This window comes from Poecilia latipinna, unplaced genomic scaffold, assembly GCF_001443285.1.
Source record: "Poecilia latipinna isolate Pla-1442-1.1 unplaced genomic scaffold, P_latipinna-1.0 Scaffold257, whole genome shotgun sequence".
Taxonomy (NCBI): Eukaryota; Metazoa; Chordata; class Actinopteri; order Cyprinodontiformes; family Poeciliidae; genus Poecilia; species Poecilia latipinna.
The window spans coordinates 176,347-201,491 of NW_015112873.1; the positions used below are offsets into that span (position 1 = coordinate 176,347).

Below are 25,145 nucleotides of genomic sequence, written 5' to 3' on the forward strand. Positions count from 1 at the left end.
CAAATATTCTAGTTTTTCACATTTAAGTTTCTGGCATTATTTTTAGCACTAAAAGAAAGAAAATGCCCTCAAGTAACTGTGGGTGCATCAATTGAATTTCTGAGGAAAATTCAATTTCTTCAGAAATGAAGAAATTGATTTCAAAATATCACCCAGCAAGCCATCTTATTTTTACAACTAATTCGTTTTGTTTTTTTGTTTTTTTTAAATTACATCAGACGATTTCTGACTTGAGGTGGTTTTATTTTCTAATTACCTTTTTTATTACCTAATTTTTTTTTTTTAGTGATAAAATTTTTATCTCTGGAGCATTTTCGCTCGACGTCACAACAGACGTCGTCATGCGTGCTCCGGATTCGAGAATTTACGCAGGACGTGCAGCGGTTGTAAGAGGAAGGAAGATGGCGGATAACAAAGGCGAGGAGGAGATGGAACCGTCAGCTACTGCGGACCCAGTGCTTTCAGGGCAAGCCGAGAAGCAGTCTAGCACAGAAAGCGAAGACAAGGTAATAGATATAGAAGCGGATTCGAAGGGAGATGCAGAAACCGAGTCCCCTACGGACGCTAACGAAGAGCTCAATACCAGCAGTGAAGGAGTGGACGATAGCATTGGCGGGGCAACCGAGGCTACTGCTGCTGCTGCTACGCCTGCTGCCGCCGCTGTTGTTGAGGCAGGGGAAGCTGACGGTAACGCTAGCAACGCCGCTAGCCCCACCGAGACCAGCAACGGCAACCCAGAACCGTCGGCAGTTGACGCTGTTCCTGCCGCGGATGCTCCTGTTAGCGGAAACGCAACCGAAACATCTCCAGCTCCGACAGCCCCAACGGCGGCGGCAACGCCGGTGTCCACTCCCATTAATTTACTGGATACGTGCGCTGTGTGTAAACAAAGTCTCCAAACTCGAGACTGTGAACCAAAACTTCTGCCCTGCCTACACTCGTTTTGCCTGAAATGTATCCCGCAGCCGGACAGACAGATAAGCGTACAGGTGCCTGGTCCACACGGTCAAACGGATATGCATATAGGTGAGTGTTGCTGGTTTAAGGATCTACGTGTTAGCCAGGCCTGTAGGCAACTTTAAGCTGTGGAGGATTTGGAGAATGACATCTGTTTCAAATGGTGCTCTCTGTTAGATTGTGCGTCAGATATTCTCACCTTTCCTTTGAAAAGATGTTGCTACTTTTTAATTTTTTTACTATGGCTGATATATTTAATCAATGATTAAAACAAATCCACCGATGTGTGGTCAAAAGTTATGTCATACATAAAATTTTTAGATTGATTGTATTGTAATAAGCTGTGGCTAATGTCATGGTCATTAGTAATATTTTTTCCCTTCCTTGCTTTGGTGCAGTGACTCTAAATAGTTGGTTAGATCACACATCTTGAGCATTATTAGGCAACAGGTTTAGAAACGGGTAAATCTGTTTCTTAATTCTAAATCTATGTACATATAAATCTTGGATTTGTCATTTAAATAATCTGTTTGGAATGACTGGTTTTTACGGTTTCAGTACACATATCTCTAAGAACTGTCTAGACCTCAACAAATGCATTCAGGCTCCCTGTGCATGTATTATTTATGGTGATGGTTATCTGATCCCTAAATAAAGATTCTGAAGGTAGAGAGGTACAGTCCATGGGCCAGAGGCCTAAATTTCACATTTTGGTCAGTTTCAGGGTGGCAAAGTCTAACCGTGTTTTTTAAAAATATACATGTCTCTAATATTTTGGTATAATAGCCCTTCCAAAATGGTAGCTGAGTCATAGTTATGAGCTCATGAAGTTAACAACCTCTTTGGACAAATTCTGTTTTTTGAGACTGGTGCATGTCCTGTTTAGTTTCATGGTATTTGCATTGTCACAAGTCTATAATATAGTGTTTGCTATCATAGTAAAGGGGATACTCTTGGCTTTCATTTAAACCAGGTTTTTCCCATCCTGAGCTACCATTATAGCCCACTATGACCACATAGAAACATGGCAGCATGGTAGGCTCTGTGGGGGATTCCACCTTCACTAAAATACAAATTCTGATGTAAAAAAATAAAATAAAATAAAAGATTATTTGCAGATAATTAGATTACTATTGACAGTATAATTGAGATTATTATATTACATTTCTGCCAGCAGATGATGACGACCTTAGGCATATTGGTCCCTGCTATATTATGCTTATATTATGCTTGCTGATGACGTTGATTTCAGTCTGGCCCACAAATGAGTTTGTTAAAAAAATAAAATCAATAAGATGAACTAGTAAGGGGATCAAGTCATCACAATATTACAGCTAAGAATACCAAATGTCAGGTGGAAGCAACCTTTTAAATACATTTTTTGTTGTTGAAATGGAAGTAGTCATTTCAAACAACAGATGGCTTGTAGTTGGGAGTATTCAGTTGGGACTTTATACTCCCAACTACTGGGAGTATTAAGTCCACCCAGTAGTTGGACTGAATACTTATTTTTTGGTGTCTGTTTGCCACCAGCCCAAAGCAGAAAGGCAAAAAACCCTCTTTATTATTGGTATTACTAAGCCTGTCACAATAGCAAATTTTGCTGGATAATAAATTGTCCCAGGAGTTATAAGTGATAATGTTGTTTTGAGACCATTTTCAAGTCATGTAAATGGCAATGGCATATTTTCAAAGATCAAGAAACCTTAAATTCTAATGAACATTTAACACTGGAAGATACTTTAAATATCCACAATAAACAAAACAACTGAAACTACAAATAAAATGAATTATGAATTCTCTGTGCACAAAATTGTATCTCAAAAAGGGTTAGTTGCTCCTGGCTGAAGGCTTTTATCATCCAGTTTCTGGTAGAGAGAGAAAGCAGAGGGACAATAAATCATGCAGGTGGAAATTATTGAGCTCGTTTCAATGATGCAGTTAATTGATTTATTGCTAGTTGTGATGGGCCTAATTAGTATATCATGATGGTAGCATTGAGCAGTACTCTTCATATCTTATGTTTTGCTTCTGTTGTCCAGCCATGGTATCAGTATTACATCTTTAGTTCTTTTTTCTATGCAGCGCAAAGTAATTTGCAGAGAGATGCAGCAGTAAATAAGTCATTCTTTGGAATCAGCCAATTTTCCCTGTATTGATTTTGTGATGTACAAGACAAATGGTAAAAAAGAATAAATAAATAAAAAAAAATTGCCCAGTTTAAATGCATCAAAACACCCACCATTTTCAGTTTATGAGGTGACACTTTATTTGAAGGGGGGTGAATAAGACTGTCATGACACTTTCATAAACATGACATGACACATGTCATGAACATGAATAAGTCTTCATGAATATTTATGACTGTTGTCATAAACCGTCATTAGGTAAATTATGACACTTTTAATACAAAGTTGACATTATTCAAAATGTCTTTATGACAGCTTGACATTAACCAAGAAATCATTACTGTTTAAACTTTATCTTTAATTACATAAAGTTATCTAATTTTTAAAGTGCAATCAATAATACTTTTATAACAAATTTATATCAGTAATGATTTTTTAGTTAATGTCAAGTTGTCATAACAAAGACATTTTGAATAATGTCAACTTTGTATTAAATTTATTCAACAGTCATAAATATTCATGAAGGCTTATTCATGTTCATGACAGGTTTTTATGACGGTGACATGTCAGTCTTATTCAACCCCCTTCAAATAAAGTGTTACCGTTTATGCTAACACATCTACCATTGATGTGTAGGTTGGACTTTTGTTTTAAATAATATAATCAAAACTACCACCACTCAAATATCCTGCAAGAAATTCTGCCTGGAAAATCCCGATTGTTGCATTTCTACGTTTATGACCCAGTCTTTCTACAGATTTGAGTTGATGTACAGATCAAGCTGTGAGGTGGGTGCATTGTTGGAAAGCATGACTGTTGTTTGGCAAAAGTCCAAAGAGTCAGCCAGCAGAAGTTCAGCTGGTGCACCATCTGAAGTGTTTAGGAGGCTTGTGTTTGTTATTTCTGCCAAAATGTAATGCTTTTTCAACCAAGAGTAACATTTTATATTCTTTTACATTAAATTAGTGAATGAAAATACACTCTCATGAATTGTATATCAATTCAGCTATTTTAATCCCAACCTTCTATGTGTGTTTTAAGTGTTGATTTTGTTGTACTGATAACACAGTAACTCATATCTGAAGTAAAAAAGAAATGCTGAGGTTGATACAAGTTTGAAAATGTCAGTGACATACTGATGCTGATTAGAGCTGGCATATAATAAGAAAAAAAACTAATCTATCTTTTACCTCTTCGTATTTTTTACGAAGAGGTAAAAAATATTTTATAGTTGGGAGTATTAAGTCCTGTTAAGAAGGAAAAACTAAATTAATTAATTTTGGAAAAAAAAGTCTGGCTCTCTCTTCCTCTTGGATCCCAGGTCCTCTTGGCGAGCCACGTGTGGCCACAAGGAAAAAGACAGCAATGCATGTTGACGTCACAGAATTACAGAGTTTAATCCAATATAAGACAATGCATAAACTTACACCAGAAACTGCAGAACCACGGAGACATACATTCATTTACCTGACAGGCTTGGAAAAAGGAGAGAAAGGCAAAGATGTCCAAAGACGTCTTTGGAGAATTGCAAGAGCAAATCTAATCTGTTACTTCTGTGTAGAAAGTTTTATAGTAAAAGGCGTATTCTTATCTTTAATTTATTCAAATAAGGCGTATCTTTGCTCCTCCAACCAGGAGCTATCTCTGACCCTCTCTCAAGCCAGAAACCCCTGCCGTGTTTAGGGCCTTTCACAGATGAGTGTGAAAAGCTGGAACGTCTCCTGTATTGTTTTCCCACACAGACAAAAGGCAGTTCAAACGATCCTAGCAAACCATCTGCTGGAACTACAGGTAAATTAAAGGTCAAAAAGTCAGAATACATTACTAATTTTAAAACCACAATTAGGCCATTTGAATCAAGACATGTTAAGTTTTAAAACTAGCTTATTTTAAATTTATTTTCTCAACAGTCTCATCTGATACTCCCAACTACAAGCCATCTGTTGTTTGAGATGACTATTTCCATTTCTCTTTCATCTCATAGCTTGCGATTTCTGAACTGCATTTTGGCTTTTTGAATTTGAATAACATTGTTTTTATAAGAGGGGATCTAGCTGGAATGATCACATTTGGCTTTACAAATCATCTGAACTTGTTATCCTTATTGAGAAAATATGTTAGTCTTTCCCTTTCAAACAGAAATGGTTTTGTAAATCAGAATCTCTGAGCTGTTAAAAGTTTTACTTGATTTCAGAAAAAACACTAAATGTTTCTCATCTACAGAAATGAAATTGACTCGCTTACTGTTTTTTTTCCCCAGCCTTCCATCTCATTCCATAGTCTTTTACAAGTAATATCAGTAAACTGGTTATTGAATTTTGCTGAGGGAAATAGTCAATCATTCAATAATAGGTTATTTAGTAACCAGTTTTAGAGCGTTTATTAACCTGACTTGATATAATGGATTACAGGTTGTTCTGTCCTTTCCTGGGTCAGAGCTTTTAGGAAATTATTGATTCATTTATGCCTAGATCATCTGGTTAGTGACACATTAACAGAATTCGTAGTAATTACAAAACACGATGACGATGTTGTCCATTTTGAGGTTGACTGTTTACTTTCAGATTGCGTGGATTGTTAATTCCTCTTTCATGTTTTTTTCATGCAGAAAGGAGCTAAAGATTATTCCTGTTTGATCCAGGTCACTTGGATGCAAAATGTAAATTTGTTAGGCAGCTGACATTATAATTGTTAGTTATACTTAATTTGAACTGGTGAGGAAAGGTCAGGAACAAATAATTTCTCATATCCTTACCTAATGTAAAAAACAACCAAAACTTCAATTTGTTCATTCAGTTTCAGTCTAATCTTCTATCAAGAATTTCTTCAATATGGTGAAACAAGCAAAGTTTTCCATTTCTGATTCTTAGATCTTATTCCTATTTGAAATTTAAGTTTATAACTAACAATTACTTTAGTTATTCATTGTGTTATCAATTACTCTGACAATACATTAATTGGATAAAATTCGTCATGTAACCACTAAAAAAAGACTTATTTATGCAATATCATAAAGACATTAGTAGATGCACATAATTCAGTTTACTTTTAAAATGACAAAATAGACATTTATTGCCTAAACTGAAATGACGTAGCATTCCTTTCGTGAATTTGAACTGGGTGAAGCTACAGCTATGCTATTTGCAGAGTTTTGGGTAAAACATATTTACAGACAAAGGTCGTCTGTTGCCTCACTGCTCAAACTCCATAGAACTGAATAGAGACGAAGCAGTGCGGTCTCCAGTCATCACCGTGTGACAATTACCTCGGACCAGGTTCCTGGTCTCCAACCACAGAGCGTAGCTTAAAACATGACAGCTGCAGTCTGGGAGTGCTTTGAATTCAAACTGAATGACCGTGGTGAACCACTGAACCTGTGGAGCTGCTGCGTGTAAACCAGCAGCAACTAAACAATACAACCAGCATATCTGCACCTAAAATGCACCGATGCTGGTTTGCTTGCTTGGGGACCATCATATTGACAATCACTGAGGTGCAGTGGTGGTTTCTGGTATGTGCAACATGGGCAACCGGCGATTATTTCAGTAAACAGTTCATCACAATTAATCCGATTAATTAAGCCCTAATGAGATTGTCAGAGATGTTGATTGAAAAACAAAAATATAAAGTTGGACAAATCAATCAATTAATCAGTGCTTTAGTTGCGTGTGGTAATGTTGCAGTTCTGTTCCTTTTTTATGTGCCATGTAAAAGAAAAAAAAGAAAAAAAAATAGCTTCGTTGAACATTAACGAGCCCATGGCAGTTTATTTCAAGCTTTTCCGAAATGGGTTTTAATAAAAGCCTAAGCTAAAATGTGTGGTCACCATGTTGTTTTAGTTAAATGAAAAGTGGCCAGGAATACCAAAACAACGGCGAGCTGCAATATCCGTCATCTCTGGAAGACCCTAATGGGTCATCACTTATGGCCTGGATTTAGCTCCGTAGCTTTGGTGTTGCATGCAGCTTTTTCTTATGCCAGGTATGGCATCTAAAACAAACTCCACCAGGACACAACCTGGGGCAATCAGTTCCCCAAATTTAATCCGACAAACTATTTCTAGTGTGTGTGTATTCTATTTATTTAATTAAAGTAAACAATCCATATCCTGTTTGGAGAAAATTATTTTGTGCAACATTTTCAAATATGATGGAGAGGGGTCCCATATGGGTGGCAGATATGTGTTTATTTACACAGAAGGGCATGTTTGTGTATTCTAGGGTGGGAGGTGGGGGTGGTTAAGCCTAAACCCAGTCCAGCTGCTTCCACCACTAACCACACATGGGGAGCCATGCAGCTGGCGCTCACACAAACCGGCTGTGTGCTGATCAAGCCAGTGTAAGCCAGTTCAAACTGGCCAGAACTAGTTCTTACCACAGACGGGCAGCCGTTTTTTTCCCCTTTTTTTCCCGGAGGTTTGGGGGGTTGGGGTGGTGATTTATTGGTTTATGAGGTAGAGTAGGAGCAAAATATCTCTTTTGCATTACTTTTAAAACGCCTGCAGTTTATCTTGCTCAGATGGAATTGGGTGGCAAAGTTAAAACGCAAAACTAATTATTCGTTGGCGCCAATTACTGCAGCTCCGATTCCTCTGATTTCTCTAATTTCATTAAGGAAGTTGAATAAAGCGATTAAGCGAAGCAGACATTGTTTTTTTCTTTTTTCTTTTTTTTCTTTTTTATGGGCTGCGTGATTTAATATTCTAATAAAAATGCCAAGGGATGATGAGATAGAATTTTCGGGAAATCGAAATTAAATTGATTAGCTCCCATGAATAAGCGGGCCTTCCCCACTGCACCAAGAGTTTTCATTAAAAGCAGTTAAACAAAAGGAAATGATGGAAATCCAGAAAAAAAGTCAGCTGAAGGGTTCTTTTGTTTGAAGCAGCGCCGATTGAATTAACTCGGGTTATCGGTTTCCATGCGATTCTGCCTGTTGGCTGCTTTGCTTCAAAAATCTTGTCATCAATGAATCCCAGTGGGTGAATATGAGCACCAGTCCTTTGATTTTTAACCCTGTGTTTTCTCTTTCTTTCTAGTAAATGTCATGCGGTGCTCGGTTTGCCACCAGGACTACAAGCAAAGTGACATTATCGACAATTACTTTGTCAAAGACACAACAGAAGCTACCAGCACATCTGATGAAAAAGCTGCACAGGTATTGCAAACAGTCGTTTTGGTCCAACCTGAATGCTTCAGTTCTTTTCAGCTCTCTACCGAACAAGCTGTAATGCTTATTTGTGTTTCTCTGTTTGTGTTGCTTCTGTGTTTCTAAGGTGTGCACAAGTTGTGAAGACAACGCTGGGACTGTAGGCTTTTGTGTGGAGTGTGGAGAATGGTTGTGTAAAACCTGCGTGGAGGCCCATCAGAGAGTGAAAATTACCAAAGACCACAAAATCCGTACAAAGGAAGATGCCGATGCTGCGTCCGGTAGGAACACTTAAGAGTTAGAAGCTAAACTCCCCAAAGCCTGAGACAGAAAATCTTTTGGGTAATATTTATTGGACACTACAAATAATGTTGTCATGGTTATTAGAGAGTGGATTATCATGAAAACCCTCAAGGGTTGAACCATAATTTGATTTTGTTTATTTATTTTTCCCGGATGGACTCTTGGTTTGATGGCTGAGCCAATAAAATCATTTTGTCCATAAATATGACAAAACATATTGGTAGGACTTCAACAATGGGTTTTAAAAAAATGTAATGTATGTTGATACTGTTTTCAACTTTGACTTGGAAAAAACCCCTAAAAACTTAAAATCATTGTATCTGATTATTCTTGCACACAGCTATGCTCAAAATTATTCATACCTCAGACACATTTAGATTTTAATCAATATTTTCTATTGATGTCCATGTTTGTTCTGAATGGAAGCAATACTAGTAATGACAGATCCAAAATGAAAGTGGAGACATCAAAATGGAGAAGAAATGAGGAAGTGTGACATTTTGTGAATCCCAACTTATGTTTTAGTTAAACTACGTCATTATTGTGAGAGGAAGACGCTAAACTTCCATGAAAATAGGGTTCGGTAATATGGACTTAGTTTTATCACAATATTTTGTAGCACTATTGTGATAATGACAATTGACAATAAGAACAATTTATTACTGCTACTTTTTAAAGTAACTAAAAAGCTTTGGCTGTATGACACAGGATTTGCAGCCACACAAATACTCTTGGAAAACATCAGACCTGTATTTCTTTAGGATAACAGTCACATGAAGAAGTGATTTGTGTCTCTATACTGCAGCACACAGTAATGAGCAAAAGGTGGATAAAATAGTAAAATAACACTCCCGACAATACGGACAGTTTTGGGGGTTTTAAACATCAATAATCGGAATTTATTGAGACAACAGCAAATTAAAATTCTTGTCATAAGTAATGTATCATGATAAATGATAAACATGCTCACCCCTATGCAAATAACGCAGCAAACAAAACGGATGTCCATATTATTCATTTTTTGTATCCCTTCTATGCCATGTCTGGTTTGGTCCAATCAGGCGACACGTGTAGCAACTGTTCAAAATTTTAAATGTTGTTCTTTGATATGTGTTTTTTTTTATTATTTTTTTTTATTTTTTTGTTATTAAATTTCTTCCTTCCATTGTTTCAACAGATTCTGTCAACACGACAGGACAGAGGCCAGTTTTCTGTCCCGTCCACAGGCAGGAACCACTGAAACTTTTCTGTGAAACATGCGACACTCTAACGTGTCGGGACTGTCAGCTGCTGGAGCACAAAGAGCACAGGTAGGCCAACGCTCTTGCACACATCTGTTTTACAGCTAATAGAGCAGGTTTTTTTTTTCCCTAGTAATTTGTTTGGGGAAATTATTTGCATTTGTCAGGACGTTCAGACAAAAGCTGTATTCTGCAGAGGTATTCATAAGGCAGCATTAAATATGAGCATTAATTTTTTTTTTCCAGTTTTGAAAAATTACAGTCCATGACTTACAATTTGGATTTCCTCAAAAACACTAGTGGAGGTTCAAGTAAGATGCGGCTACAGCTTAGCATTATATGATGCAGTGAATTACTGTGAAGTCAAGAAAAAACAGATGTGCCTTTCACATGTTAGAAGTAATCTTTTAGCTGCAAATGCTTCCTGTGCTCCAAATGATGAAGTGTACTGAACAGGATGTACGTATTAGGGCCGTTGTTACAGTTCTGCTAAAAAACAAAAAACATATTCTTTTATTAATGTCTTGACATTTTCTAGAAAAAAACAAGGACATTTCAGAACTTCAAAAATCGAACATTTGCCAGATAAAACAAGGAAATTATTTGAGATTTGAGATTAATCTAAAACAGTTTCTAGAAAAAACTTGGAAATTTTCCACTTTTGAAACAGAAAATTTCCAAGTTTTTTTCTAGAAAATGTACTACTTTCTCTTTTTTTTCTATCTACATTGGGCCTAAAATGCTGTGAAGCATTCTTACGACAAAAAAGCCGTAAGAATGGAAAAAAAAGTTTATTTTCTATTAAAAACAGGAATTGAATCAAGGTTTCCCCGAGAAAACGTGCTAAGTCTGGTGTTCGGGGCGCCGAGGCGGTCCATCATGTTTTTGCACTAAAAGGTGTTAAGAAAACAGCCTTTGTCCAGCAGTTAAATCACACGGATTTAACTGCTTTATGAGATAAATCCGCTGCAGTGCACATGGAGATGCACAGCAAATGGGAGATTTAATTTAATGCTGTTAATGTGGCTGTAGTAGCTCTTCCATTTCGTGTCCTGAGTTTTTAAGAAGCGCCACAGAAAGTGTTTTGGTTGCTTGAACTTTATGGGACGAGTTTCCCGATCTTTGTGTGGCCGCGCGCATTAACTCTGGCTGACTAAGTGGACAAAGCATTTGGTATGGTTTGATGAATCATGCACCCGGAAAAATAATACTAAAAATAATAATAATAATATCATATAAAACCAGCATGATGCGTGACTACGAGGCGAGCGTGAAAGCTCCTCCCTGGCTGAACCTGCATGATGAGGTTAGCGCTGGTCGGTCCGTTAACCACTAACACACCAGCCAACCACTGGTGTGTTGGCGTGTTGAGCTGTAAATGCTGCATATAATTCTTTCTTCACAGAGATAAATCATTTTCACCGCTCCCTCAAAACTCACCTCTGAAAGCGCAACTTCAAATTTTTCCTGCAGTTCACATAGAGCTGCACAAACAGAGCTATCGCGGTGAGTTTTAAGCTCTTACCTTCATGTAGAGTTCTCCAAAGAAAAAACATAACTCCATAATTACTAAAATAATCTTTAGTTGCAGCCCCATTCTTTTTTTGCATATTAAATATGTGGAAAGTGGATGCATAAGCATTATGGTCCTACGGCATCGTGTCTTTCTACCCCATAGAAATGGAAAACGTGCAAATTCAGTAGAAAAACCAACTGTGAAATTGTTGAGAAAATCAAACTTAACTACAGCATTGTTTGTTTCATGGAATAATGAAACCTTCTTAAGTTTTTATTATTATTATTATTATTATTATTGCACTCCTCCCAGAAACTGAATTTATGAATATTTCTCTACAAAACCTTGACTCATTTTTGGACTCGTGTCCATATCTGTTTACTCCTGGTGACATGTAACCTTTCAGGCCTGTAAACTACACAAGAGCTGACAAATGGATTTATTTATGTGACGTTGCTAGAACACATTTTGTTTATCGTACAAACAAGCCAAGTACAGAACTGCCTGATAAACCAAGACGGTGGGAAAACAGCATTTTTCTTTTCCCTAAACCCTGAAAGTAAGGATAACTCAGTTCCTGCAGAGTATGTACAGGCCTTCAGAAGTTAATTTAGTTTACTGAACCTGATCGTGACTTGGTTTTGTTCTGTCGTCGATCAGGTACCAGTTTCTGGAAGAAGCTTTCCAGAACCATAAAGGAATCATCGAAGCCAACATGGCCAAACTACAGGAAAAAAAGAACTATGTCCATTACTCTGTGTCTCAGTTGCAAAACAGGTGGGTTCAGGTTTCTCTCTGTTTCATCTATTGGACACAATTTCTGAACAGTTTTGTGTTTGACTTGTATTTGTATGGAATAAATTTGTGTGTGTTTTGTTGTTTGTTTTGTTTGTTTTTACTTAATACAGGTTAAAAGAACTGGGTGAGACTCATAGAAAAGTGGAACATGAGATCAAGATTGCAGTATTCACTCTTATAAATGAAATCAACAAAAAGGGCAAAGCTTTACTTCAGCAGTTGGAGGTAAGACTGTATTAAAACTTATTTTAAACTTAAGAATCACTAATTCACTATCACTAAGTAGATTGGAACATAGCTGACTCTTGTTATGAGATTTAATGACAGTGCTGTGATAGAAGGCTGGATAAAAATACAAAAGTTTTGCACTTTGAAGGAAGATGCTTTTTGATTTACATTTGAAGTTTAATATTTAATTTACATCTGATATATTTTTTGGAACTTTTTGTTGTTTTCGGTTTTTTTTTTTTTTTTACCATCAGAACCTTAAACTACAGAGCCCCTTAAGGAACATTGAAGAAAAAAGGAAAAAAATAAACTTTCTCATGCACACCATATACTATCTTGTGCCCACCATATACACATCACATGCACGAGAGCTCACCCCCCCCCCATTTCCCTGCTGTGGGGCAGAAAGCTGTGATGATTACCATTTGTTTTAGCTGTCAAATTGTCAAAGGAGGCTATGTCTTGCATGTATGGGTGATGTATAAAAGAAAAAGGGACGCAGTGCTTTGATAGTAATTTGTCAACACTACCACAGTTGGATAGCAAGAGCAGGAAAAAGTTTTATTTAAATTAAAAACAGTGAGGGAGAGGGAAGTGGGTCAGTCATGCTAGCTTGACCTTGACAGTCATGGCATCAACTGTGAGGAAAATAAGTATTTGAACTCCCTCTGGTTAACCAAGACCTTTTCTTTTTTAATGTCAAGTTGTCATAGGACAGGCATTAGAAATAATGTTAGTTTTCCATTAAAAGCTTTATTATTTACCGAATGACGACAACAGTCATAAATACTATTGAAGACTCCTTCATGTTCATGACAGTGTCATGCCAGTCTTGCACACCCCTTCAAATAAAAATGATCTGATCTGGTAATTTTAAGCTTTACTTGTGTTATGTCACCAAAATCATACAACACAAAATATGATTGACAGAAAACCTGTCTGAACTGTTTCCTTTCACATGTCTGAATTTTCATGCTAGCATTGATGCTCTTTTATGTGTTAATATTCAGTTGTTTGTCATTGAATTCCTTCCATATTTTCAACCTAAGCAGCTGAAAATTGTTAGATGTTTTTTATGGTTTTACTTCAGATTCATTCTGTTTCTCCTTATTGCAAAGCACAAACATTCAAAGGCCCTCCTTACATGGCAAGGTGCAATGTGGTTTGGGATCATTTAGGAGGCAACTTTGAGCTCTGTAATTCACTGATTCTTGTCCGGCAATGCTAACCAAACCTCCATGTTTATTCAGAGTGTGAACAAAGAGAGGAGCTTGAGGCTGATGGGTCAGCATAAGGACACCACCCAGCTGGCTCAACAGATCCACCATGTGCTCAACTTCTGCAACTGGGCCATCACTTCAGGCAGCAGCACTGCATTGCTCTATAGCAAGAGGCCGGTATGTTTCTCATAAGACTCACTTATTCACTCATGTAGCATGCTGACCCAAGTAGTTTCCATCAAAACCATTAACACACACACACACACACACACACACACACACACACACTCTAATGAATTTTACTTGAAGAAGGTCCCAGTTTCTATTAGTTAGCTTGTTAACTTTTTAAGAACACCGAAGTTACGTAAGATGAAGGTTGGCAAGTTGCGCTTAATAACAGTTTATAACCTCTAAGTGGGCATAGAGGAACATACCAGGACAAACAACATTAGCTTAGTATTTCCTTTTTAGATGCGCATAAGATTTTAGTTGGTCTTTTATAGCCATAATAATTAATTTAATAACCTTACTCTGTTTGTGCCGATGGATGTAGATCATGTACCAGCTTCGCCAGCTCTTTAAGGCGAGACTGGAGCCAGCTCCACAGTCCAATGGAGTTGTACGGTTCTTCTGTGACCCAACTTTTTGGGCTAAAAATGTTGTTAATTTAGGTGAGTAAAACACTCTAAATGTCCCTTTAAAAAAAATTTAAAAATGAGTATTTTTTTAAAATTGTTTTTGTTTTGAGCTATTGCTTTTAAGATGGCATTTCTCAAACTAATATAGAGGGAAAAAAATTACTTTCACATCTGTTTTCACAGTGTTTCTCATTTTTAAATGATGGTAAGTGATGGCTCGTTTTGTTCTTTTTTTTTCTTTTTTTTTTTTTTTTTTAAATCCTAGGTAATTTGGTCATTGAAAAACCTCCTCCAGTTCCACAACCTCCCGGTGTGATGGTAGGCGGACCGGCCATTTCACCGGGCCAAGGTCACCCCGGCAAACATCCAGGGCAGATCAACCTGGCTCAGCTCAGGCTGCAACACATGCAACAGGCTGCGTACGCACAGCAAAAACATCAACAGCATCAGCAGCAGCAACAGCAGCAGCAGCAGCAGCAGCAACAGCAGCAGCAGCAGATTCAGCAACAAATGCGCATAGCCTCCCAAATGTCCCAGCAGCATCCCAGGCCAGGCGGCCCACCTTTGGTTCAGCAGCAGGTACGGTGAACTTGCCAGTAATAGAAAGTGAATTTGTTTCATGCCGTTTGTTGAAATGGTGTCTTTTGTTTGAAGTTATGTATTGTCTCGAGTTTTTAGAGGACTGTGATTTCTGATAATTTTATCAATAATGAAAGATTATCTAAACAAGTTTAAACTTAATGTGGTATGCATACCAATAACATTCATCCAACTTAGAAAATGCCCATTTGTTTTCTTTTCTTTTTACTTCAAGTTTATTCAGATACTTTCCCTCTTAATTTTAATTCACTAGATTGTGAAGATTATGATGGAGGCTATCTCTGCCTCTGATAGAGGCTAAGCAGCTCGAACTTCGTTTCCAGATGTTGTCAAACAGTATTTTTATAAGGCTGCCAGGTCAGAAGCTTCTACACACACAGTGACCCTGATCAGTTGGAATCTGATAACACTGCCTGTATCAAATAATACCAAGAAAACGGGAAACGTTCATTCAAAGTCAGATGCAGGTTGCATCAAAATAAACAATCTTGAGTTACTAAATCAAAACTCCCTGAGAGCATGGATAATTGTTTTGTGCTGGCTCTTGCGCAGTAGGAAAGAGCAGATTAGCTGCCCACGCAGGCTACAAAGTGAGATTCAGGTGATTGGTTTATGTGATCGGTGATCACCGATCATACACTTTTTCACGGAATTTGACCGATTATGATCTATATATATATATGTGTGTGTGTGTGTTTTTTTTTTTCCCCCTGACTAGCCTCCAAGGCTCATCAGCATGCAGCAGCTACAGAGAACTGGAGCTATGAATGGTGGGACCAACCCTTCTATGTACCCCTCCTCCCATCATATGCGTCTGACTGGTCCACCACAAGGCCGGATGCCCACAGCTCAGCCCAGACTTAACGGACAGCAGTATGCGCCTATGATGCAGCCTCAGTTACAAAGACAGGTTGGTACGCGCGCGCGCACACACACACACACACACGCACACACACACACATTTGAATTGTGTCAGAATGAGTGTACATGTTCTCTGTTCTGATATTTTATAGATATGACAGATGAGGCTGATCTAAACAGCCAGGAACTCATGTGGGTGGATTTTACATAAAAATCCACTCAAGACTATGCAGAACTAAGACTATAGTTATGTATAGTCTTAACTATGCATTGTTAAATCAGTCTAACTAAACAATTTGTAGTAACAGTAAAGTTTTGTCAATTTGTGTTTTGTTGTGGTCTGCTGTGGTTCCCTTTTAGATGAAGATACTTCAAAAACTTTAGCTGAAGATGATTTAATTCCACTTTTTAAAAAATCCGTCCAAGAAGAGTAATTTGTTTAGCTGAAGAAGTGGTAAAATTGAAGATCAAAGATCTTAATTGCACAAAAAATTAGAAATTTCAAAGCAAAAATGTCAGAAAAACTAAATACGAAAACTCAAAGTGTGCAGTTCATCAAATATCAGAATAAATTCAGGCTGATTGTAATCCATGATCCCTAAATCCATCATTCCATGTCTAGTAGTAATGATCTGTATCGATCTGTAATATTATGGAATGATAACTCTGATTAAAATAACACAATTTCACTGTTTTGGCACAAAATTGAAAAAAATGTTGTTTATATTTTATTTAAAACAGAAAGTCAGAAGTTAAACTATTATATGAAAACTAAAATAATAAACTGAATATTCCAGGAACAAGGCTGTTCTCAGAGAGCCTACTAAAAAACATTGTTTGGTCAAACATAGTTGAGCTGTTTCCAGACTGATGGGCGTCTTCTAATCTTCGCTCTTGTTTTTGCTGTACTGATGATGAATAAATGTAGACAAGCCAACAACAGTTTCTAAAAGTCTTACCCAAAAACATTTCTTGGCTCTCCATGAATTTTAATGGATAACTAAAGAAATTTTCTTAAAAAGCTACTGGCTGATAATAAAATAAAAAGCTAAGTTTTTTGTAAGATTATAGATAAAATCAATCAGTTTTAGATTGAGCATATATATGTTTTGTTAGTGCATTTAAGATGCATGCTCATCCTCAGAATACAGGGAGATCTTATCAGTGCTGTTAGATCTTCACCACTCTGCAGACATGGAAATGTGCTGTTTTTGTTTTCTTTTTGTACATGTGAGATGAGGCAATAGAAACCTGCACTATATCGAGCCCCCCCCTTTTTTTTTTTTCTGTGTCCAGATGTCTTTAGAATCTGAGATGAGCCACCAAAGGTTTCGTTTCTTACTCCAATCAGGGGTTTGGCACTTTTTTCCTTCTTTGTCATTCATGTGTCTTGTGCAGCATGTGTGGTTGATCACCTGCATGATCATGAAGTCGTGTTGTTTCTAAGGCACATTCTGCATAGTTGTTTGTTGTTGCTTTTTTTTATTTTTTTAAGAGTGACCTTCTCTTTAATGTTCCCAATCTTCCTTCTCCTCCCATTTGTTTTTCCGTATATCTTAATTTACTTTTTTCTTTTTTGTGTGTCCTTGCCCTCCATTTTTTCCTCTCCGTCTTTGTGCAGCATTCCAACCCCGGACACGCTGGCCCCTTTCCAGTGGCGTCCCTGCACAACGCCAGTCCCACGAGTCCGACCAGTGCCAGCATGGCCGGTGCCCACGCTCACCGCGGCCCTGCCAGCCCCATAATCGGTCCCATCGAACTCATCCCCTCCGTCACTAATCCTGAGAACCTGCCCTGCCTCCCTGAGATACCGCCCATCCAGGTGTGCATATTTTAAATTAAAATGTTTAAATTACACAAAAGTTAGAATTGTCAAAACACTTTAGCTAAGACATGGATTAATCCAGCTGTATTCAGGCATTTGCAGGTGCAATGATGTGAACAATTTGAGTGCTTATGCTGCGGCCAAACGGTCCCACAACAGATTCTTACATCCGTAGCTCTTGTATTGGCCTACAAGTGAACTTCACATGGTTGAGGTAATATTTCACTGAGGTGTGGACCCATCGATCGTGTCAACCCCGATTTCTGTAAATTTGGGCAGTCGGGCGATGCATGTGAAAACAATATTTTCCACCGATCTCATTTACATTTAGGTAGCCTCCAAGCTGCTGCATTTCGGCATTTTCTTTTTGCACCAGAAGGAAACTTAAAACTCAGGACACTTTTTTTGATGTTTTAAGTTTTTTAATTTTAAATCCTGCTGAGCAGTGCTGCACAATGTGCAAACCAGCCAGAGCCAGTAAAAGACCATGAAAGCTGAGTAATGCTGCTGCCTGCAGATAATGTCATCTAAATGATGGCTAGTTAATCCATGCCGGTATATCATGTTAAGCTGGAAGAACAACTAGTGGTGTTGTTACTTAAGTTGCATCCTTTGCTGCTTATTTAATGCTAGGAGTAAACCCAATCCTCTCTAGTTTCAGTGCAGAACTTGTGCTCGCTTGCTTTCCACATATTTAAAAGAAATCTTTATTGCCACAATAGAAAGAGCAAAGAGTCAGGGAGGAAGAATTAGACCAGAGGCCAGCAGCAGGATGCTGATGCAGGGTCTTCTCAGGTAAGGAGAGATTATGACTAGCAGAGAAAAAGACGTAGGTTGGTGGCAGAAACCAGGCAGGTATCAGGATTCAGAACATTCACTCATTTACCCTCTAGAAAATGTTTAGTCTGACTCAATGAGAAGGTCACGTAGTTTTTTGTTTTTTATTGAACATCAACGATCACTGTTGCCATTATATGCCATGCATACTGTCTCCCTTGCAGACAGTTTGTTTCTCATGCACCACTGTCTGACTTTGCATTTAAAGAAGTAGGCTTCATAGATTGTAAATAGTTAGTTTTAAAGATTATGCTAAGCTGAATATTGGTTAGAATTTTCTGATGACACAGGCACACTTGAATGTCTCTGTTTAAGTCATTACTGTCCACTTTGTAATAATAAACATGTTTATTTCATTTGAAAGGCTACAAAAATATTTATTTTTGTATTTATATAAAATAAGAGACCTGTTCACTGCCGCACTCGGATCACTCAGGTCAGGTCGGCTGTAAAACTGCAGTTAGTGAACCCCTAATTTCAGCACTTTAAATTACATATTCAAGATCACTAAATGGTAATTAAAGCTACAGGATTTCTGGGTTTTAGAAAGCAATGTGTTAACGTGTAGCTTGGATAATTTCTAGAGGACAATTTAACTTGTACAAAACTAAAGTCTTTAACTCTTCTACTGATTATGTTCACATAGATTGGAGTTTGAGGACATATGCTAACGCTAGCACCCTTTCTTGACATGATTACAAGATTTACCTTTGAGTGGATTAAGCATACAGGAACAATATACTCCAGCTTCATAAATTTAGTATATTTTTTCTTACGTGATTTTTAATGAGCGGTGTTTCAGCCGTTCTTTGCGCTCTCACACATGGCCCGTCTTTCTGATGGTAACCAGACCCTTGACTGAGCAGGTCGCCTCATGTACACCTAGAGAGGAATCAGCAGTGATTAAACTGGTTTCCGTTTCTCTCCGTTTTATCATCGTTAGCATCAGTCTAAAAGTGAAAAGTCCCAAAAATCCAGATTTGTTCCATTAAAAGCAAAGTCATTATTCCAAAACACATTCTTTACTTACCTTTAATGAGTCCTAAATGATTTAAAGTACTGCATTACATTAGGAAAACATTACTTCATAATAATATTTAATAATTTGATGAATGAAATGTTAAGTAATGGACCTCAAATTTTACAGCCTTCCAAATATTGCTTTCAAATAGTCCTTTATTGTAATATTGCACTGATTGCTCTACTGTGCAGCTATGCTATTTGATTCATTAGCCAAATCTTCCAGACCCTTTTTAATATAGTTTGTCATGTAAACATTTCTATCTTTGTTCACGTGGAGTTGGAATAACCACCAAATACCACTGTAATATAACTCTAGTTGAAAACTCTCTGCATCTACACACACTTGTTGAGGCGCTCCTAAACTCTGACTTTTGTCGTCAGCTGGAAGATGCTGGCTCCAGCAATCTGGGATACCTCCTCTCTCGTTGCATCTCCGCCAGCCAACAACACCAGCTGGGCTCAACAGACATGAACCCCTCTCCCGGACTGTCGACCCTTTCTCCTGGATCGTCAGGTATTCACAAGAGAGTCGTACTGTATTGCTCCCGCTCACCCCCATCAACTGTTTAGGTAGAAAAAGTAAAGTTTGCAACTTTATCACAGTCCATGTTCTTCTCTGGCAGGTCTGTCCAACGCTCACACACCGGCACGACCTTCCAGTACGTCAAGTACAGGCAGCAGAGGCAGGTAATACAACGGGAAGCTTTGTGATGCAGTGAAAAGGGGTTTAAAGAAATGGAGAAAGCATTAAAAAATCAGAGCTTCAAATATAACTTGGGAACGAAGACTAGCTGTCTTCGTCTGGGATTTGAGTTGTAGGTAGATGTGCTTGTTAGCTTAATACAGTATTACAGGGTGTCTGCTCCTTCTTAAATTCATGTCAAAATCTAAAATTAAGGCCTTAAAAAAGTCTTAAATTTGTTTGAAAAATAAAGGTGTTTTTTTTAATGTTGATTACACTGGACAACAATTGTCTTTTATCTCTTTTTGCAACTGGCAAAAGTCCTAAATTTCATTCATAATGGTCTTAAAATGTCCTAAAAAGTCTTAAATTAGCACAAATTCTGATATAGACATGGAAAAATATACTTTCTACAATCCGCATATTGATGAAAACCGAGGATTTGCACGGAGAAGCTAAAACCTCACTGCTGCAGAACAAATGAAAGTGCAAAAAGGCAGGTTTTTGTTTCAAATACGCAAACAGAAACCGGTCAAACTAAAGAACTAAATGGACAGTCGAAGCCAACGTCAATTCCTCTCGGCATGCAAAGCATAGGGAAGCGTCCTGAAAAGAGAATAACGCCTCAGATAGAAAGAGCTCCTCTTCTGCATGTCCAACAACTTCTCACCATTTTCTGCTCGTAGAGCCGCCACACAGACATTTATTGATGGCTCTACTCCTGCTGGAAGTAATAAGGCGGATGAGGTACGCTCATGTGCTCTTGGTCAGACCCGGGGAGAGCATTTCATTGTGCAGCAGAATGATGAACACAGGCACGTGTCCAGGAAAAGCCAAAGAGCTTTTCTTGTAAAGATGAAGGATATCTTTGATTTATAGACTCACTCACTGAAGGCCAAACTAAGAGCCAAAAAAGCACTCGGTGTCTGCAGGGCAGCAGCGACCTGGAGAGGATCACCTGGGAGAATTCAAAGTCTCCTCTGGTTCTTCTGGATGTAATATTTCAGGCTGTCCTTAAGCATAAAGTGTATTCCATCAGCCGGTAAACGTTTCCATTTCAGTTGGATTTAGTGTTACTTTTCCACATCTGAAGCCTCTAGAGGGAGAAATATTTCTTGATTATTCCATAGAAATTCTGTCTGGTTATGAAATATTCAGACCAAGTGCAGCACTGTGATGTAGTTTTTATAGGAATGTTGAAGCCCAACACAACAAAAGATGTGAAATATATCTTTAGTATGGAAGAGTTTCTTTTCCTCAGTAAGTTTATGACCTTACTGCAGTTTTTCTAACTTCTTATAAGACTCCTGCTGTTGCTTGCTCATGCCTGCTGATATTTGCAGAGTTTTTGTGTATTTCTTGTCAATAGACTCTTGCTGTTGTCAATCCAGTACAGTTTTTTTTATTATCCTACTCAGTTGCACATTTCTTTTAATCTACTTGTCATTTTTAATAACTACACAGCATATTTTTGCTTGTGTTGTACTTTTACTCCTACTTTTATTTAATTTTCTGTTTTTCATAAATATTTGTTTTACTTTGAATATGCATGTTTCCATGTACTTTTAACTGTTGCTTGTCAAGACTGAGAATATAAATATATTTCTAATAAGAGGGTTTCAGCAAAGTCCTTAAAAATCTTAAAATTAATCATCCATATTTTTCCACATTGTTATGAAAACATGTACAATTCAGCAATAATCAATAATTTAGGATATTATTGCAAAGTTCATTTATTTCTGTTAATCAGTTCTTCATGTTAGTAATAATTACACACAGTGTCTTTTTTAGTTAAATCTAATGATTTTCTGCCTACAGCTGATAAAAACACATTTAAGATTAGAATCTACATCAGATCAACACAGACGTCATGTTTAATACAGAAATATGAACTTAGTGGAAATTAAATGTCTGCTTAAAGGATACTTTCAAAAGGTTCTTTTAATCTTAAAAATATACATTTTTGCCCAATCTGGAGTTTTGTGGTAAGAAATTAAGACAAAACTGCTACAAATCTCTTCAAATTATTTATGCCATGCAGTTTTGTGCATTTTTATATATTTGGTGACACTATAATCCAGTATAACAAACATTTTAGGATGTAAATAACTGCTTAGGCGTTGAAGTTGTTAAAAAAAAAAAAACTGAATTGTTTCAATGGCAATCTTGTTCATGAAAATGTTTGATTTTTTTTTTCCCCAGTACATGGAATAACTTGATGTCTGCTATAAACCCAAAGCAGAAAGACAAACATTTTAAATATTTGTTTATTTTTTGCTGGTCATCGTGTTATTGAAACATTTACCAATATCATCAAATATCACGTTTTCATAACATTGTGCAGCCCTAGTGGAAACCAAAACAGCAGCAGGCATTTTTATGGCTTATTTATGTTGGGTTTGTCCTGCCCCCCGTTTCCAGTAAGCTACTAATGGAAAACTGAAGAAATAACTGAGAGGGAACAGTAAACAATGCCATAAGACTGATTTCATCCAAATGGCCACCTGCTGGTTCAGCATAGGTTTTACAGCGTTTTGATTAGAGAGGAAAAAAATCTTTGTAGCCGCAGTCTAGTGGACTGATGATCTGCAGGCAAAAAGAGAGCGGTATGCGTTTTATGGTGAGTTTTATTTTGATGTCTGGGTTTTGTTTGTTTTCAGCTCTAGCTCTGCTGGCAGAGCGGGGACAGGTGGTGGATCTGCTGCAGAGCAGCTGAAGGTGAAGAAAGAACCCGGCACTGAGGATGACTACAGCTGCTCCTCTTCTGTGAAGACCGAGCGAGGCAAAGACGCTGGGAGGAGCGCCTGCATGGTATGGACAGCCACTCCCAGGCTGGATGTGTGTTTTAGTTTTAAATAGTTACTGGTCAGTTAATTAGGTCAATATTCTTTTGTGTATATTTTCACTAAGGCTGGGCGATAAATGTCAGCACGCCCGAGGCGGTCATGTTGTTTGACAAGCATGTTTTACAGCTGCTATTTATTTCAACAGTGAATTTCTTAACAAAAATGAAGTCATGATATTACAAGAATGCCCTTGTACTGTTACCAGATTAAAAACATTTAATGAGAATAAATTGGTAATTTTTTCAGAACTCCATCACTAAAAATAACTAAAAAATAAAATGAGGAATATTGAGCATCTTGTGAAGTTATACTTTGGTGTTAGTTTTAGCGATAATACATGATGCTATACTTTATATCTATAGATCGCCATCAAATTATTTTCAGTTGCAGGACTTGGAATCGATTGCGCTAACTGTCTATTTTAGGGCTGAAACGATTCCTTGAGTGATTCAAGTACCTCGATTATTAAAATTCCTCGAGGAAAATGTATCTGCCTCGAAGCTTCGTCCAGTTATGTTTTAATATTTAATGCACTGCGTTGCGGCCGGGTCCTTATTTGTGTTGCGCAGCGTTTTCACTTCTGCCTGAGTTATTGACGAAAGCTAAGTGTTAGCGGCATAACGTCCAATTTTCAGTTTCGGTCGGGGAGGATTTTATTGATTCATGATTATGTCCGGGAATGTCATTTTTTGGGGGACCAATAAGCATCCTTAAAATGACTGGCGCGATGCCTGGAGCTTTTTCTAAACTACAAAAAAGCAACTGTTAGGGATGCTCAAATATGAAAAATTGGACTGATATTGATATCTGATAGTAACACTGGTGTTGTCTTAGATTTACCAATATTTCATTTTATAATTTTTTTTATCCGATTACTCGATTAATCGTAAGAATAATCAATAGAATTCTCGACTACTAAAATATTCGTTTGCAACAATCCTCCAAAAAGTTTATTTCCAAGAAAGAACTACTCGTCACGTCACACTTTAATAAATCCATCAAAGCTTTTTTTCTTGTGTTTTTAAGACTTTTTCAGGTACAACTATATCTTTATTCTGCTAATAGTGTGACTATATTCTCGTAATTTAACAAACATTTTTGTAGCCTGGCCCCATTACTCTGTCGTAGAACTCACAAAATGTATGACTGAAATAAAAGCCACTTTGAAAATATTTCCTGTCATTTAATTTTTTAAAAGAAAGTGAGGAAAGGGAAAAAAAAAATCAAATGAAATCAGACCTGGTGTGGAAAAAAATTAATATTTATTGCCCAGCTTCAATGTTGAGTCTTGCGTGTTTCAGTGTTAAAGTGGCAGGTTTAAGTTATGCACCATAAAAACATTTCTCTAAAAAAGTGCGCCTTTGTGTTGTCGCTGTAGATGAGCAGTCCAGAGAGCAGCCCACTGGGCGTTCCATCCGCAGGGCCAGATGCTTACAGGGACGTCGGCGAACGCGTCAAAACGGAGCCCACATCTGAGACGTCTTGCTCTGGACTGAACGGCACGTCGTCCTCCACCAACACTACGACAAGCCAGACGGGCTCTGTACTCACCAATGGAAGCGTAGTCAAAAGAAGTGGGTCGCATGACGCAGCGCAGGGCGGTGGCGGGAAAGATGACGACCCCAACGAAGACTGGTGTGCCGTTTGTATCAACGGCGGTGATCTTCTGTGCTGTGACCGCTGTCCTAAAGTATTCCACATGAAATGCCACGTACCCACCATAAAAATCTTCCCACAGTAAGTGCATCCTGTGCATTTGTATGCTTTGCCGTAGTAACATTTCAGAAAGCTCAACTTTGTGGCCGTATTTCGGTAAACTAGATCAATCTAAAGGCTCCACTTTGTGTGATTTTTGTACCATAGAGGTGAATTTCTCTGCACATTCTGCCGGAGTATAGCTGAGCCAGAGATCGAGTATTGTGATGAAAGCAAGAGGATCAAAGGAGATCAGAGCCTGAGTCCTGAAGACCAGCGGGTCAGCGCTGTCAAAACATCAGAGACGTCTTCATGACGACTACAAGACGTGTAACTTTGTGTTTTTCTGTCTGCAGAGATGTGAACGCCTGCTTCTGTATATTTTCTGTCACGAGCTCAGCATGGGCTTTAGGGAACCTGTTGCGAGCTCCGTAAGTGTTGCCACCTTTCACACACTTCATTCAACAAGCTGCACTACATGAATTGCATCAAATATTTTACTTACATTAGCAGGCACCACATTCGTGATCACTAAATAGTTTTTGCTTTAATTAGAGGTGTGCCGATCGATCGGTCACCGATCATAATCGGGCCGATT

The 25,145-nt window shown here is 37.9% G+C and overlaps 1 protein-coding gene across 4 annotated transcripts in view; it reads left to right on the forward strand.

Moving 5' to 3' along the window:
- Positions 1–356: 356 nt before the first annotated feature.
- Positions 357–25,145, forward strand: part of trim33 (tripartite motif containing 33) — a 35,096-nt gene continuing 10,307 nt past the window's right edge. For 2 of the 4 annotated variants that reach the window (XM_015033096.1, XM_015033097.1), the window contains exons 1-18: positions 357–1,026; positions 8,125–8,243; positions 8,362–8,515; positions 9,715–9,847; positions 11,955–12,071; positions 12,203–12,317; positions 13,571–13,717; positions 14,094–14,211; positions 14,444–14,757; positions 15,497–15,688; positions 16,936–16,992; positions 17,261–17,461; positions 19,706–19,838; positions 19,948–20,011; positions 22,667–22,817; positions 24,231–24,589; positions 24,716–24,827; positions 24,904–24,978. In XM_015033096.1, the coding sequence (XP_014888582.1) occupies positions 402–1,026; positions 8,125–8,243; positions 8,362–8,515; positions 9,715–9,847; positions 11,955–12,071; positions 12,203–12,317; positions 13,571–13,717; positions 14,094–14,211; positions 14,444–14,757; positions 15,497–15,688; positions 16,936–16,992; positions 17,261–17,461; positions 19,706–19,838; positions 19,948–20,011; positions 22,667–22,817; positions 24,231–24,589; positions 24,716–24,827; positions 24,904–24,978 (3,186 nt within the window). In that variant the 5' untranslated portion in view covers positions 357–401. The remainder of the gene's footprint in view (positions 1,027–8,124; positions 8,244–8,361; positions 8,516–9,714; positions 9,848–11,954; positions 12,072–12,202; positions 12,318–13,570; positions 13,718–14,093; positions 14,212–14,443; positions 14,758–15,496; positions 15,689–16,935; positions 16,993–17,260; positions 17,462–19,705; positions 19,839–19,947; positions 20,012–22,666; positions 22,818–24,230; positions 24,590–24,715; positions 24,828–24,903; positions 24,979–25,145) is intronic. The other 2 variants (XM_015033098.1, XM_015033099.1) reach the window with 1 other exon arrangement.